Source organism: Mobula hypostoma, chromosome 2 (assembly GCF_963921235.1).
Source record: "Mobula hypostoma chromosome 2, sMobHyp1.1, whole genome shotgun sequence".
Taxonomy (NCBI): domain Eukaryota; kingdom Metazoa; phylum Chordata; class Chondrichthyes; order Myliobatiformes; family Myliobatidae; genus Mobula; species Mobula hypostoma.
Genome location: NC_086098.1, coordinates 177,195,722 through 177,213,073, shown reverse-complemented (window position 1 = coordinate 177,213,073; position 17,352 = coordinate 177,195,722). Strand labels below are relative to the sequence as shown.

Sequence of the window (17,352 nt, the reverse complement as noted above, 5' to 3'; positions counted from 1 at the left end):
GATGAGCAACGGGAGCAAACCCATGCATTAACAAGGAGAATGAGTAGACCTCCCTGCAAACAGCTCCCAAGGTCATCATTGCAAGGCGGTGTCTAGTGTCTCTACGTGCCAGTGTGACTTAGTTCCATTTCAGCAGCTCAGAACAGTTCAGCTCCTCACCACCTACCATCTTCTCTTGGTATCAAACTGCGAAAGAAATATAGGAATGTGCAACCAGCAGTTGTAGCCCAATTCCTACTTTGCTATCTGGTTGCTTAGCTCAGTCCCTTACTGGCAGAGATGCTGAAGGAAGCAAGATTTTCCATGTGCCATTTACATTGATTTATGACTCATTGTAAACAATGCTATGTGCAGTTATTTTCCAATTGTAAAATATCACTTTCCTCCAAGACAACCACAACCTTGTTGTGGTTTCGAAACCTGCCATCCTCAATGACCTGGAGAGTTATGGCGGCTGGAGTCAGGCCAGACTTAAGAGTGGCCCACCGATCCTCCAGGTTTGGGGGTTCAGCTCAGGGCTAACAACCCTGACCAGTCAAATAAGAGTTGCTACAGAAACAGCAATGAAGATGGAGAACCTTTGTTGCCGCTTTAAGTGCCCATGGCATAAAGGGCAGCAAAGTTCTTAAAAAATCACGTTGTGCAAATGCGGCATTCAGATACTGCAATATACCTACGTTCTAAGGGATAAATGAAAATGATTCCATTGAAATTCTATTTATTTCATTGGTTAACAAATAAATGCTGGAAGTCAGATCTCAGAGTTCAATGGAGATCAATAAGTTTACAAAACCAATCAATCTTTCGACACCAGCCTTACTTCCATGCTAAATACATAAAGGAAGACTTTAATTGGCTCCCAGTATTTCATACTGTAATGTACAAAGGATAATTCTTCTCTTGTTAACAGCAGCACTGAAAATACTCTTCATGCTTATTAATAGCATGGAGCAAGCAGCCAGTTCAGCGAGTTTCTGGCATCCCTCACCACCGATGAAGGGGGTTGTCTCGTTATGTGCATTGACTGGTCATACTAGGCTTTGGAATATTGTGTTCAGCTCTGGTTGCCTCACTATAGGAACGCTGTGGAAGCTTTAGAGAGGATGCAGAGGGAATTTATCTATCTTTCTTTTTTCCTTGCTTTCCTACTTTTTCTTTCTTTCCCGCGTTCCTGTCTATGAGAATGATGGGCATGTGCAGCACACTGCCAGAGGTGGTGGTAGAGGCAGGTTATATTCGGAATACTGCGATACATCCTGGGATGTGCTGGGACACATCGTCAGTGATGTAACCTGGGGTCATCAGGTGTTTCAGGTCGTTCAACATTAGTCGCTCTTGCCCGGGCAACCTAGCCAGGGTTGATCAACCCCCAGTTTGTGACTCAGCAGCATTGGTCTACGGGTCACACCTCTTGATCCACAGCCACCCGGAGGCTCGATCAGCAGCCTCTGTGACAGTCCTGATGGCTCACTTCTTTGCAGGCCCTGTAATGCCAAGGAGTAGCGAGCAGCCAGCAGAATCTCTACACCACATCTGTATAGGCTCACATAGTGCCCTCCACCCCCGTCTCTGACATTGCTCTACCAGCTCCTGGTATTTGGCTTTCTTACACTCAAACGCCTCCTCATTTCAGTCTTCCCAAGGCACTGTCAGTCCCACCATGAGCACCTGCTTCAAGGTTTCTGTCAGAATGACAATGTCAGGCCTCAGGGATGACGGTGCAATGAAGTCAGGGAACTTTAATTGTTTGCCAAGATAGACTTTCAGTTGCCAGGAGGATGCCGCGGAGAGCGAGCCTACGTTTGAGAGACTCTTAGATAGGCAAATGGATGAAAGAAAAATGGAGGGATATGTCGGAGGGAAATGTTAGATTCATCTTGGAGTAGGTTAAAAGGTCGGCACAGCATTTTGGGTCAAAGGGCCTGTACTGTTCTATGCTGTCACCTCAAACAAGAGACCCAAAGCTATTGCAGTGAGGTTCCAAACTCTGACTTGGTCTAAAGTGTAAAGTCAGCTTTCAGAATTGGTGGAAAATGCATGACTAAACTTTTATCAGACTTAATAACTCTTAGCTGCAGTATTATTGCTTTCTTACCAGCTTTGTTTAGTTATATCTATATTTGCTTGTATGTGGCTTACTGAGGACCTTTAAATCTTCCCCTTGGCAAGGTGGGAGATGCTGGCAGTGTTGAACAGAATGTTTTCCACTCAGTTGTCGTTAACCACTCCCAGCCAAGTGTGAACAGGCCAGAAACTGGGTAAATCTTTCTCTGTGCTTTCATCCAACATTGTGGCCTTCACACTAATCTCAAACTCCACAATCGTGCACTCCAGGCAGTCTTGAAACTTATTGAACTCCTGAGTACTCTCAATTGCCCTGCACCGGTCTAGGTTGGAGTGGGCCAGGTTTAAACACGTTTACATGTGAAAAGCCCTGATTGGAATGGGGATCTTGAACTTTTTACCAAGGAGAGTGGTGGGGAAAACATGCTCATCACACTCTAGAGAAAAAAAAAATCATAATGAAGAGTCCCAGACACTGAATGTTGATTGTTTCTCCATCCACAGATGCTGCTTGACATGCTGGGTTTTTCCATCATTTTCTGGTTTATTTTCCAACATCTGTATTTCTTTGTTTAAAAACAATTAGGGTGGCATGGCAGCCTAACGCTGTTAAGACTCAACCACGAACCTCAGCTACCACTTGGTCGTGTCCACAGTGGATCCCAGATTGGCTTCTATCACCACCTGAGACCCACCAATAGACAACATCTACTGGGCTTGAGTGATTGCACTACTACAGCATCCAGGTTCAATTCCGTCGCTGTCTGTAAGGGGTTTGTACGTTCTCCCCATGACCGTGTGGTTTTCCTCTGGCTGCTCCAATTTCTTCCCACATTCCAAAAACGCACAGGTCCGTAGGTTAATCGGTCACATGGGTGTAAATTGAGTGGCGTGGGCTCGCTGGGCTAGGAAAGCCTGTTACCGTACTGTATCTCTAAATAAAATTAGAAAAATCACATTAACTTCAAGGCTTAAATTGTGCACAATTGAAATCAGCGTTTTTAATAACATGCAGTACCATGCGCCAGTTGATGTAATCGATGAGGAAATCATTGTCATCGTGACTCTAACAAGTACACTGCCAACAAGAGGTAATATTCCTCCAAGAGGACCACAAACTTGTCGGAGGGTTTGGAGGCTTGCGTGTCTCAATGACCCGGAGAGCTATGTTGGCTGGAGTCAGGGCTTTATGCTTTGGCTCTTGCTGGGGTCACCCATGCCGAACAGGTCAAAGGGTAGAGGTCAGACTAAGAATGGTCCACCGGTCCTCCAGGTTTGGGGGTTCAGCTCAGGGCTAACAATCCTGACTGGTCCAAAAAAAAATCTATTACAGAAACAGCAATGAAGAATCTTTCTACTTCTGAGTCTGACAGTATTCCTGAGTCTCCACCCAGGATTTCCATGACTGACAGGAGTGAAAATTGAGAGCAAGCTACTGACACGAGGAAGGAAGCCCTGAACACCGGCAGAAATGAAGGACCTTCACTGCTACCCTAAACGACAGCAGCATTACAGGCAGTAACTGGGAGATAATATTCTAAAAATGGGTTCAAGTGGACTGTAAGTCAAGGAGAAAGGCTATGGGCCTGTTACTCAGATGATGAATTAATATTCGTCAGGCAGCACGGCAGCACGGCAGTACAGCGGTTAGCGTAATGCTTTACTGTGCCAGTGACCCAGGTTCAATTCTCCACTGCTGTCTGTAAGGAGTTGGATCATAGTCCCCACGACTGCCTGGGTTTTCCCCGGCTGCTCTGCTTTCCAAAGACGGATGGGTTGTTAGTAAGTTCCGGACATGCTATGCTGGCGGCAGAAACATGGCAACAATTGCAGGCTGCCTCCATCGCACCATCAGACTGTGTTGGTCATAGACACAAACCATGCATTCCACTGGATGTTTGGTGTACACGAGAAGTAAAGGAAATTTTTAAAATCTTTGAGTTCCTCTGATATGTATGTGGTTAACTTGCTAAGTCCTCCAACAGGACCACAACCTTGTCGTGGTTTGGAGGTTTGCGTGCCTCAATGACCCGGAGAGCTCTGCTGGCTGGAGTCAGGGCCTTGTGGTTTGGCTCTTGATAGGGCCACCCATGTCAAACAGGTCAAAGGGTAGAGGGAAGACTAAGAGTGGTCAACGGTCTTCCAGCTTTGGGGGTTCAGCTCAAGGCTAACACCCCTGACTGGTAAAACAAAACTGTTATGGAAGCAGCAATGAAGAATCCTTCTACGTCTGAGTGTGACAGTATTCCTGAGTCTCCACCTGGAACTTGCATGTCTGATAGTAGTGGAACCTGAGATGTTGACACAATGAAGGAAGCCCTGACCACTGCCAGAGATGGAGGATCTTCACTGCTGCCCTGAACACCAGCGGTGTAACAGGCAGAAGTAGTAGTAACTTGCTAAGTACTGGTCTTCAGATGGCAATTGTTTTAATGATACACCTTACCAAGTACTAAAAGAAGCATTAAAAGAATGACTTAAGATTTTAATCAAATTCTATCACTGAACTTCGCTGAGGTAGGAAAGAATTGTCATTGTCCAAACGAATTACACACAGTAATGAAAGGCATCTTTGCGCAGAATCCTTCAAGCTCTGATAAAACACTTAAAGGAAGCAACCAATCTACAATTACCAATTTCATTCATAAACACAAGAGATTGTTTCCAGTCCTGATGAAGGGTCTCGGCCTGAAACATCAATGACTTACTATTTACTCATAGATGTTACCTGGTCTGCTGAGTTCCTCCAGCTTTTTGTGTGTGCTGCTTTGGATTTCCAGCATCTGCAAACTTTCTTAAGTAACACACGCAAAATGCTGGAGGACCTCAGCAGGTAAGGCAGCATCTACGGAAAGGAATAACCAGTCAGCATTGCAGGTTGAGACCCTTCACCAGGAGTGATGAAACGTCTCGGGCTGAAACGTCAATTCTTTATTCCTCTCCACAGATGCTGCCCAACCAGCTGGCTTCCTTCAGCATTTTGTGTGTGTTACTAATTTTATTCGATTGTTTGCAGAGAAGAAAGGTTTCACAGAATGGGTTTAAAAAAGTTAAAAAGAAAATGGTTTAGGTAGTGCCAACTGGGGGCCCCATTCTACCAGTCATTGCTATGTATTCTATCATTTGGAAATTCAGGCCAGAAAATTAAGGATTCACAGCATAAGGACTTCCCTTCATATTCCTGCTTTGACTCTGCCATCCCCACCAATACCTTCATCAAATTTAAGTTCTTACCCAATCAAGGTGGTGTTAAGTGTTCACACCAGATGATATATTCCTCATAGGCCACAGGTGGGACTCAGTTCTCCCCGGTACGTCCACACCATAGCTCTCTTGTAGGTCTTTCCGGCTCAGGCAAAAATAAATTTTTTTTTGGCTTCTCAAAGCAACGATGACCATTTGTTTAACATGCACGCACACACATAAATATATATATACTTTATTAAATTAGAACAACTGACCTGCATATATCTTCCTTGACAATTCCTATTGTGACAAGCACATATGTAGCCGCTCATTCATCCATCCCAATGAATGAAGCGTAGGCCTACCCTTGCTGTTTAAGTACCAAACGTAACCAGACTCCCGAGTGACCCCAGTTACACGCAGTTCCCTCAATAAAAATTACTTTAAAAAAAATCTTTTCTGAAAGGTCATTTTGGTTTAAGCTGTCCCATTTAACCAGTGAATAGCACAAAGCTCTTCAAAGAAAAACTGCTCACAATATTTTAAAATCCAATTATAGTCGTGGGTTCTAGCATAGCACATTCAAACCACAGTGGACCTAACCACCTGACTGCCCTCCCCACATGCCCCACGAGATCTTCCTTTTATGTGCGCTTGAAATCACCGCATGCTTCCTTGGCACATCTTCCAGTTCTCCGCACTCAACATTAGTTATCTCTGCTGTCGTTCGTGGGGACTGGAACCCTTGCAAATCTCATTCTTGTGTAAACAATGTTCCACCTGAAATGCAGATGAATTCGATTAAAGGAAGGGACGTGTCGCAATGTTGCGTATTTCCAAATCTGGCTCGCTTTCCAACAGGAATAGATAATACATTTTTACTGGTGTAATTCTGGACTGACAACCCAGAATATAAACTGGGGTATCTCCAAGCATCAAACACCCTCTCTATGATCATCTCAGTTTGGATTCACCAGTTAGAAGTCTCCATTTGGTAAGCATGGCGAAAGCATGCTTTTTTTTCCAGTCCTGTTATATACAAACAAAACTTTATTTGTGCAGTGAAGTCAATTCTTCGACTGTGGTGCCTGAAGGATGTCAATAAAGTCTCAGGTGAGCACCTCAAGTGTCCCAAGTCAGTTATATCAATGTCTATTTACAGTAATGATGCCATCGCACTCACACACACTCACAAAACACTAGAGAGAGAGTCTGAACCACAGCCGCAGCCTCCCAACATAGCATCTGGTCAGTCCGAGCAGCAGCCAAAGCTGGCGACAGGCCCAGAATAGTCCACGGCGCTCCTCGTTCAAGAATGAACTGCAGTACTTGTTTCCCTTACTTTTGAGGGTGCCCATCTTCCGTCACTCTGCTTCTGAAATAACAAAGGGGAAAGAGAAAACAGAAACCATCTTGAGACTTCCGCAATATGTCCAGGGTTCTTGCACAGAATTTGATTGGCAATGGAATACAAAGGTTTTTTTTCCATCTAACCGGACATTTCAACATCCATCTATGACACTCAAGGTCCAAAAAACAAATGGATCAGATGCATTCCATACAACGATGAACAGAACAGCACAGGGAAACGCCCTTCAGCCACTATGTTGTGCTGAACCAATTACACTAGTAATAAAAGCCTACTAAAGGGGCTTTAGCCAGTGATAGCTTCAATGGACCAGGTTACTAACTGTTGAAAAAGATATGAAAGGGGGTATGAAGAATTACTTTTATTTTTACAGAAAGAATAATTACAATCATGGATTCACTACCCGGAGGGGTGATGGAAACAGAGTGATTCATGGTTTCCCAAAGGGAATTGGATGGACATCAAGAGAGACTCATACACAAAATGGTGGAGGAGCTCAGCAAGTCAGGCAGCATCATGAAATCCTGATGAAAGGCCTCAGCCCAAAATACTCCTGACTTGCTGAGTTTCTCCAGCATTTTGTGTGTTGTTCAGGGTTTCCGGCATTTGCAGAATTTCTTGTGTTATTGAGAGAGACTGGTTTGCAAGGCAGCGCAGGGAATGAGATGAGGGGATTGTTCTACAAGGAGCCAGGATAGACCCAATAGGATGAATGGCCTCTGCCCTAACACTACCAATTGCAAAAGCCTACAGAAAGATGCTAGCATGGCTTAAAAATGTGTGCATTTTTATTCACTTTCTCAGATAAATTATAAAAACATTGAAAATGGAAGTATAAATGTATGGATGCACAACTATTGATCCAATTGAAGGCCAGTCCAGGTGGTGTGGGACTGAACGAGGATGTTACCAATGACAGCAGTGTGCTGGTGACGTTTTCAGAGACAACAGCCTCCTAGATCACACACAGAACTGGGCCTGTCCACTCTATTTCTAAAGCAAGGTGACTGGTTTGGTGGAAAACCCGTTGGCAATTCATTCGCAGTGCAGGGAAAGAGAAGTGTGCAGTTCTAGTCATCTACTGACAGGAAAGATGTCAATAAGCATGAAAGAGTACAGAGAAAACTTACAAGGATGTTGCCAAGACTTGAGGACCGGAATCATCGGGAAAGGCTGAATAGGTTAGGAATTTATTCCCCAGAGTACAGGAGAATGAAGGGAGATCTTTTAGAGGTACAGAAAATTATGAGAGGTATAGATAGAGCGAATGGATGCAGGCTTTTTCACCTCAGGGTGGGTGAGTCTCGGACAAGAGGTCATAGGTTTAAGGTGAAAGGTGAAATATTTAAGGGGAACTTCTCCACTCAGTGTGGAAAAAGATTCCAATTGTAACATTTAAGAGGAAGTTTGGATAGGTACGTGGATGGGAGGGGTATGGAGGGGTATGGTCCCGGGGCAGGTAATGGCACTAGGCAGAAGGCCATCTTCTGTGCTATAATATTCGATGGCCAACTCTATAAGTGAGAATTGGTCATAAATGGACCTTTACAAGAATGATCCCGTTAATAAAAGGTTAACAGTTGAGGAGTGTTTGGTGGCTTTGAGCCTGTAGTCATTGGAGTTTAGAAGAATGAGGGTGGAATCTCACTAAAAGCTACAAAAATTGAAATACCCTGAGGTGGTGTGGAGAGGATGAGGAGAGAGTGGGTTAGTCTAGAACCATAGGGCACAGTCAGTCTCAGAAACAGAAGCACACCCCTCTTGAATAGAGATAAGGAGGAATTTCTTCAGCCAGACAGTGATTAATCTGTGGAATTCATTGCCACAAACAGCTGTGCAGGCAAATCACTGGGTATATTTAAAATGGAGGTTGATAAATTCTCGATTAGTCAGGGCATCAAAGAGGAAGGCAGGAGAATGGAGTTGAGAAGCAGCCATGATTGAAGCATCCAGTGGCTGAAATTGCCTTGTTAATGAGTGAGGTCAGAGGTCAGAGGAGAATGCTCAGACTGGGTCAAGTTGACAGGAAGGTGACAGTTACTCAAAACAAAACACACATTATAACGGTGTGCAGAAAAGCATCCATGATTGCACAACATATTGAATCTTGAAGTGGATGGATTACAGGAGCAGAAGACGACAATGAGTTCCACTCCTGAACCTAATAAAGTTGCCACTGAGTGCACATACTTTGCTAATAAATTTACTTTGAACATAAACTTTTAACGATAAATGTCAGCTTTGCCATACTCCAAAAATTACTAAAAATAAAGATAAGAGAGAGTGAAGCTTTCAGTATTGCCATACTAAGCCCAAACGGATTACCAGTGTCAATGGATGGCTTAGAAAAAAACAACTGTTTATTTTCAGGATGAAATGCAGCTAACAAGACCAGCATTTATTGCCTATCCTTAACCCAAGTGGCTTGGTCATCCATACTGGAACAGGATAGGAATTGCATATGTAAAGCACTGTAAAGTTTCATGCTAATGTATGGTTTCTCTGTAGCAGCAGTGTTTGGGTTATGACTAGAGATAACAGGGACTTTGGAGTGTGCGCTGGCCAATGAGGGGAGATGTCTTTCTTTCTTGTGAGCCTGAGCGAAGGTTTCACGGTCTTTTGTTCAGCGGACCGGAGGAAGATGAAGAGAGAAGATGCCAGAATGGGGAGGTCGTAGTCTGCAGGATGGAGTGGACTTGGGATGGGGTCAGGAGTCGACGACCAGGAGGCAAATCGATGGAGAACCAACAGACGGGAAAACGTCAGCTCCAACGTTGTGCATAGACTGTTTCATGAGAATGGGCCCTTTTTCTTTTTGTTTCTTTACTAACCCTATAGTCAAATTAAGAATTATAAATCTCAATCATCTAATCGCATATTGTGTACTGTTTGTTATTTCATGGTGCTAGATTTGTAACAGGGGAACACATCACGCAGCATCTGCCCAAACAAGATTTCTCAAGTTTGGCCGGGCCGGGGGCTGTCTTCCCCTGGGTTAAGCCACCAGCCGAACATGAGGGTCACACATATCAGGCCAATCTTATGGGAAAAGATTGAGACGCTTCCCCCACCTCCAGCTGAGAGAACAACTTTGAGGTAAAATTCGCTGGAAATACTCAATAGGTTAGGCAGCATCTATGTGGGCAGAGGAATGGTTAATGTTTCAAGTCCAAGATCCTTTGCCAGATATTATTCAACCTCAATACCTTTTTTTTTAAAGTTTGAAAATCAGGAAATGGAACAAAACCAACATCAATGAAGGATTGGATTACTGATCTGGAATTCACAAGTTTGAAACCCGTAACTGCATCTAAGGAAGGTAAATTCTAAAACACTAACTATTCCGCTCTCCACAGATGCTGCCTGGCCTTCTGAGTGCTTCCAGCATTTTGTTTATATGTCTGATTTAAAAGACCTGCACTCTTTCTGCGTTGGCATGAACAAGATTGGCTTTTGCACCTCAAGCAACTGCGGGTTGGCGCTCCCACTGATTGCACCGGCCTCCACCCACACACCCCCGAGCCCAGACCCTCACCAGAGATGTTCTCGGCATCGAACTCATTCAGTTCTGCAGGGCCCTCCCGTGATTGGACGTCCCAGTTATCACTGTTGTCAGTCACGTCGGAGTAGGCCTCCTCCACGGCGTGCCGCAGGATGCCCTTGGTCCTGTCGCTCTCCCCGTTGGCTGAGTGCTGGTCCTCACTGCTCAGGTCAGACATGTACATGGCGTCCTCGGTCTGCTTCTCGGCGAACCAGTCCCTGACCTGCTCGTAGCTCATGCAGGACTTCTCGCACAGCCGGTCCAAGTCCTCCTCGTGCAGCATCCGGTGCTGGGTGTAGTACTCGAACAGGGCCGCCTTCCCGCTCTTCTTGGAAGGCGCCCGACGGACCCGGGGGTTTTCCATCGGCACGTCGGTGACCAGGCTGTTGCTGCCCGAGCGGATGGCATAGATGCCCCGCTTGTAGTCCTCGTACCACTTGAGCTGCCCGTTCTTCAGGGCGTAGCGGGCATCGCCGAACCAGCGCACCACCTCGCTCCGAGGGAGACGGGCACTAATGGCCAACTCGTCATACTCCTCCACCGTCGGCCACTGCGTCCGCATGAACTGCAACTTCATTAGGTGCAGCTGGTGGACTGTCTTCTTGTTCTGGCCCTTGTACTTGGGCGTGCTGGGGCAGGGAATGGGGCTGGGGTGGGGTGCCTTGGGCTGGCTGCTGCCCATCCTCATAGGGCCGGCCTTCTGGCGCTCCTGAGGGCCCAGCACCCTCTTCAGGTCCACCGAGCTGCTGTCGCTCGGCGTCCCCTCACCGTCCGACTCCGCCTCCTCCTCTTCCTCCTCGTCGCCGGCGGAGTCGGCCACGCCCGCCTCCTCCCGGCGGCCCCGCTCGTCCGGCTTGGCCTTGCGTCGCTCGGAGAACCACAGGTCAATTTCCCGCCGGGTCATCTTGGTCTCGGCCCTCAGCCGGTCCACCTCCTCCTCGGAGGGGAAGGGGTTGAGGCCGTAGCTCTGTTCCAGTGCCCGGAGCTGCTCTGCCGACTTGCCCTTGAACTTGGGCGGGGTGAAGTCGCAGCTGGTCTGCCACTGGCGCCGGTGGGGTTGCAGGCCCGGGGTGGCCAGGGGAGATGGGTGCTCCTCTCCGGGGCCTGCACTGGGAGAAGGGACGTGGGGGCCACCGGCCTCAAAGGTCTGGTTGCACTTGAGGTTCTTGTAGTTGTAGCGTCGGTCACTGAACCACTTGCGGATCTCCTTGCCCTGCAAGCCCGTCACCCTCACCAGCCTATCCACCTCCTCGTGCTCGGGGAACTGGGCCCTCAGGAAGCTCTGCTTCAGGGCAGCCAACTGCTCCTTGGTCTTCTTGTATTTGTAGGTGCCGAACTCTGACACCAGGCCGTGGCTTGAGGTAATCACTGGCTGGCTACCTGAGGCTGACGTCAGGACTTTCACCCCCAGTCCGTCTGCGGAGCCCCCCAGCTTCTGCAGCTGGAACTTGGGTGGCTCCGGCTGCTTGGGGACGGTGGCCAGACTGACCGCCACGGGGGGCGCCGTCACGGTGACTCCCTTCACCACCCCACCCCCAGACTGGGTGACCACTATGTTGCCCGCTTGAGTCATCAGCTGGCAGGGGAAGTTGGCCTGGAAGAGGGGCTGGCCCCCGTTGGCCGTAGTCACCTGGCCGGGCAGCACGGTGATGGTCGGCTGCGGGACACCCTGGATCACCGTGCTGAACATCTTCTTGCGGGCGTCCTCGATCTCCTCGGGCGTCCAGCTGATGCCATGCTTGAGCCGCTGGGCGGTGAACCAGATCTTGAGCTGCTCTTCCGGGTACTTGGTCACCACCGTCAGCCAGCAGAGCTCCGCTTTGGTGGGGTAGGGAAACTTGCTGAAGGAGTTGTTAAGGAAGCTGTTGGAGTCCATGGCGGCATTGTAGGTGGGGATGCTACTCAGGGGGATCATCACCTTGGGCAGGGAGCTGCAGTTGTTGCCCGAGGCTGGCTGTTGAACCACAGGGACGATCTGGGCTACTCCGGCCTGCAGGATGGGCACCGGGACCACTGCTGTGCCGTTGACGGCCTGGCCGGGGTTGCTGGGCCCATTGGTCGTGAGCACCTCTAGGCCCTCAACCTTCTTAATGGCCTCATCAGCCACCCCCACTTCCTCGCCGGGATCTTCCCTCGCCGGGTGGGTGACGCTGATCCTCTTGGGGTCCGGCCTGGCTTTCAGCATCTTCATGATGGGTGTCTTGCTGATGGAGATCTCGGACTGGGGATCCACCTCGTCCCCGTTCTCCTGGGTGCTGTGGCTTTGGGCCTCGGAGGCGTCGTGCTCGGGCGCCGACGGGCCGCCCTTCTTGATGACGCTGACCTTGAGGTTGCCTTCGCCGACGTGGCACAGGACGTTGTGCACCGTCAGCGACTCCTGGCTTCTGGTGCTGTAGTTGCACTCGACACAGACGTACAGCTGGTCCGCACTGGCGTCGGAGTGTGCCGACTCCACGTGCATGGTGAACGCATAGTAGTTCTGACTGGTGTAATCGCAGTACTTGCATTCAAAGCCACCGCGCTCTGTGACATTGTTCTGTACGTAGACATCCTCACTGGCTGACTGGTCGTCAACCGGAAGTGCTTGTGGTGAGGGTTCCTCGGCATCATTGCGTGCTGGGCTAATATCGACGGCTGGGTCCTGCAGGGCCAGGGTTTTGGCTGGGATCATGCACGGGGTAGTAGACTTCCTCTTGCTCGCCATCACGAACGGCAATGGCGTCAGAGAACCAGTGCCCAACCCGAGTCCTCAACGGCAGAATTCTCCTCAGCGTACTCTTCTCTCCATTAACACCTTGCCCCTCCGCTTGTCTCCCAGGCAGGTCCGTCACCAACTTCAGCTTCTTTGAACAGACGGTCCCACCTGTAAAACCAAAGTGAGAGGGATTAGAGGCAGCCGCAGATCGATAGTCTCCAATTTTACTGACAGAATTTTACGTATTTCATTTGATCTCGAGAGAAAGGAGAGCCAGAGTGGAATGAATATAACGTAGAATATTCCCAGTTACTGTTAGGACACAGCTCGGACTGTCAAAAAACAGCCTCCCCTCCAGTGGCTCTGGCAACACTTCCCAGCTGCTTCAGGAAAGCAGCCAATATGATCAAGTACCTCAGTCACCAAATCATTCTCTCATCACTGCCCGTCAGGCTGAAAGCACTCCACCACCAAGCTCAAGGACAATTTCTACCCCACTGTTATAAGATTACACAATGGCCTTCTTATTCCATAAAGACGGACTCCTTGCATCTCAGTGCCTACTCTCCCTGATTCTTTTCTATAACTGTTATTGTCTTTCCCTTTGCAATATCTTGATTGTACTTCACTCAACTTCACTTGCCCCATCACTGAACTGTTCCCACAACCTATCGACTCACTTTCAAGGACTCTTCATCTCATTTTGTCGATATTTATCAAACCACAAACAAGAGAAAATCTGCAGATGCTGAAAATCCGAGCAACCACACACAAAATGTTGGAGGAACTCAGCAGGCCAGGCAACAGCTATGGGAAAAAGTACAGTCGATGCTTTGATCTGAAACGTCAACTGTACTTTTTTCCATAGATGCTGCCTGGCCTACTGAGTTCCTCCAGCATTTTGTGTGTGTTTCTCAATATTTATTGCTTGTTTATTTATTATTTATTTTTCTATTATTTTGTATTTACACATTAGTTGCTTGTCTGTCCTGTTGGGTAATAAATTTACTTTGTAACTTTGTTTTGTATGCCAGATCACTCCAAACCTAACATTTTTGACTGTTTCTGGGTACATGTGCCAATAATAAATTAATTAACAATTAGGATGATTGACAATGAACTACTGGGAAAAAATTCAGGTAAACCAGATTGTTAATGTACTTTGCACTAGTGTATTAAAGAGATTAAGGATTTTTTAAAAGGGTAACTGGGACACAGGAGGAACTCAGCAGCATCTTTGGAGGGTAAAAAACAGTAAATGTTTGGGCTGAATCCTTTCATCAGAACTGGGTTCTTTTAAAAGATTAGTTTACTTGTCACATCAAAACATACAGTGAAATGTGTCAACGACTAACACAACCTGAGGATGTGCTGGGGGCAGCCCACAAGCGTCACCATGCTTCCGGTGCCAATGTAGCATGCCCAAAGCTTAACAGCCCTAACCTGCTAGTCTCTGTAACGTGGGAGGAAACCAGAACATCCTGAGGAAACCTACGTACGAATAGTGAGAACATACCAACTTCACACAGAAAGTGGCGGGGAATCAAACCTGACACACACAGCCTTTCTCCTTGACTTCCATAACACAAATGTAGTCTCAATTGATCTTGTATCTCCACACTACCACAATTTATTAAACTATATGTCAGTGAAGCTCAATGTGATGCCCAGGAGCATTAGAGAAATATACAGAACTGTGCAAAAGTCTCAGGCAAATATACAGTATATATACAGCTAGGACACTAAGAGTTTGGCACAGTACTGTATTTGTCAACGTGGAGTAGAGAGCGAGTTTACAATTTTGGTAGGAGCAAAGGATGTTGGGTTTGGCAAAGATGGATCGCTGCGGAAGGGGTGTGGGACAGGTAGCAGAGAAGGGGTGCCATGGGCAAGGGGTGGTGTGGGTGCACACAACCACCCCTGAGACACCAGGCAAAGCCATTTGATTCCAAACAATTCGTTTATTGATCATTACAGAATGCCCCCCCCCCCCGGTGCTTCCTGCTCCCTCTCCTCTCCCTGCCCCCTTCCCACTCTCACTCCACAAGAGAGACCCATATCAGAATCAGGTTTATCATCACTCACATATGTCAAGAAATTTTTTGTGTGGCAGCAGTACAGTGCAATACATAAAATTACTATAGTACTGTGGAAAAGTCTTAGGCACCCTAACTATATATATTTTTGCCTACAACTTTAGCACAGTTCTGTTTTTCATTATCAGAATCAGGTTCATTATCACTGGCATGTGTTGTGAAATTTGTTAACATAGCAGCAGCAGAAAATATGTCTTCTCATATTACAAAGCTCGGGAACTTTTTCTAAAGTAGTAACATTTCAGGGAATAGAATTGAATCTGAGTCTGCAGATGCTGGAATCTGAAGCAAACAAAAAGGTGTGAGAGGAAATCAGGGGGTCGAGCAGCATCTTTGGAGAGAAGGGAATTATTGATGTTTTGTGTTGGGACTGCATCGGCATGCCTGAGAACTAATGATTAGAATAACGAACCTGGAGAGATAGTTTGTACAGGGAATTGTTGCACGTTACTGAAATGCTCCCATGGGAAGAACAATGCCTGTGTGCTAGTGATAAATGGATAAAGCAATCCCTCAAGCATACCAAGTCCAGAGTCCATGCTGCCATCTAAAGCAGGGGTTCCCAATATTTCTTATGCCATGGACCAATAAGTCTTAGATTGAGTCTGCAGTGGGAAAGGCAAATGTGATGTTAGCATTCATTTCAAGAGGACCAGAATATAAAAGCAAGGATGTAATGCTGAGGCTTTATAAAGCCCTGGTGAGGCCTCACTTGGAGTACTGGGCACAGTTCAGGAGGACGTGCTGACACTGGAGAGGGTTCAAAGGAAGTTCACGAAAATAATTCCAGGATTGAATGGCTTGTCATATGAAGAGCATTTGATGGCTGTACTTGCTGGAATTCAGAAGAATGAAGGGTGACCTAATTGAAACCTATTAAACGTTGAAAGGCCTCGACACAGTGGATGTGGAGAAGATGAGCAAATCTAAGACCAGACGGCCTCAGAATAGAGGGGCATCCTTTTAGAACAGAGAGGTCAGTGATTTACAAGGAAGTCGCCTGGAGCACAGAACAATCTCAGATGCCACCAGGTTGTCGGAAAGACTCGGCTGACATCTCGTTTCGTTGCCTGGCCTGGTCTGTAAGGGAATCTAGACCCACCAGTGTCAGGGCTCTCCCCTGGCCTAGCCAGCCACTCTGTTCAACGACAATTCAGGGTCACACATCGAAACAGGATCTTCAGCCCTTCAAGTCCGTACTGAACATCAAGTGGCAGGGTTAGCACAAAGCTTTACAGCACCAACGATTAGGGTTCAATTCCCGCCACTGCCCGTAAGGAACTTGTATATTCTCCCCGTGCATGGGTTTCCTCCGGGTGCTCCAGTTTCCTCCACAGTTCAAAGATGTATAGTAAGTTGTGGGCATACTATGTTTGTGACACTTGCGGGTTACCCCTAGCATATCCTTGGACTGTGTTGGTCATTGACACAAGTGACGCATTTCACTGTGTGTTTTGATGTACATGTGACAAATAAAGCTAAACTTTAAAGCACCCATTCGTACTTTTGCTCAGAATCAGAATCAGGTTTATTATCACTGACACATTGAGGAATTTATTGTTCTGTGGTAGCAGCACAGTGCACTACATAAAACATACTATAAATTACAATAAAGCTTAAATAAGCAATGCAAAAAGAGAGGTGTTGTTCACAGGTTTGTGGGCCAATCAGAAAGTTGATGGTAGAGGGGAAGCAGCTGTTCCTAAATTGTCGCATGTGCCTTCAGAATCCTGTACCTCCTCCCAGTGGTCCTGGGTATGACTCTAAACTGCAACCGGTGATGAGGCTCTGATTAAGGACTTTCAGAGCTTTGGGGAAAGTGGAGTTACCCCTTTGTCATTCATTGCTCCCAGGGCCGCTCTGACCCGGAACAGTAACACCTGCAAGGGTTCCTGCTCAGGATACGAGCGAAGGCCAACGGCAGATCCGGCAGGTTCAGTAACTGAACTTATGACGGAGAAGGCGGATGAGCTAGGACCTCAAATGTCAATGGCTATAGTACAGGCGGATGAATATTTGGGAAGAGAAATGGCGATTTCTTTAGTTCGCCCAACGGAAGGCAATAGCAAGCCACCGTTGCTAGATACTAGATTTCCTAGAATCTATTTGCTGAGAAAACCATGGTCAAACTCATAAAATGTATCACACAACAACAGCGTCAAGAGGATCTTCAAGACAATTCTGAAGATGTTTTGCTTGGTAGGGTTGATTCTGGTCAGTAGGGGATCCCCGACTGTCATCAAGCTACTGCTCATAAAATTCAAGTAACACAAAAGAAAATTATTGCCACTTGGAATGCAAGAACCCTATATCAAGCAGGAAGATTGGACAATGTGATGTAATGAAATGGAAAGACTAAAGATTAACATCATGAGAATTAGTGAAGTTCGTTGGATAGGTG

The 17,352-nt window shown here is 47.0% G+C and overlaps 1 protein-coding gene across 7 annotated transcripts in view; it reads right to left on the bottom strand.

Moving 5' to 3' along the window:
* Positions 1-5,487: 5,487 nt before the first annotated feature.
* The window catches only part of LOC134342708 (zinc fingers and homeoboxes protein 3-like), a 126,572-nt gene continuing 114,707 nt past the window's right edge, over positions 5,488-17,352 (bottom strand). For 6 of the 7 annotated variants that reach the window (XM_063041151.1, XM_063041154.1, XM_063041150.1 and 3 more), the window contains 2 exons: positions 10,155-13,023; positions 5,488-6,625 (listed from right to left, as the gene is read on the bottom strand). In XM_063041151.1, coding sequence (XP_062897221.1) covers positions 6,615-6,625; positions 10,155-12,864 — 2,721 coding nt within the window. In that variant the 5' untranslated portion in view covers positions 12,865-13,023 and the 3' untranslated portion in view covers positions 5,488-6,614. The remainder of the gene's footprint in view (positions 6,626-10,154; positions 13,024-17,352) is intronic. The other variant, XM_063041157.1, reaches the window with a different exon arrangement.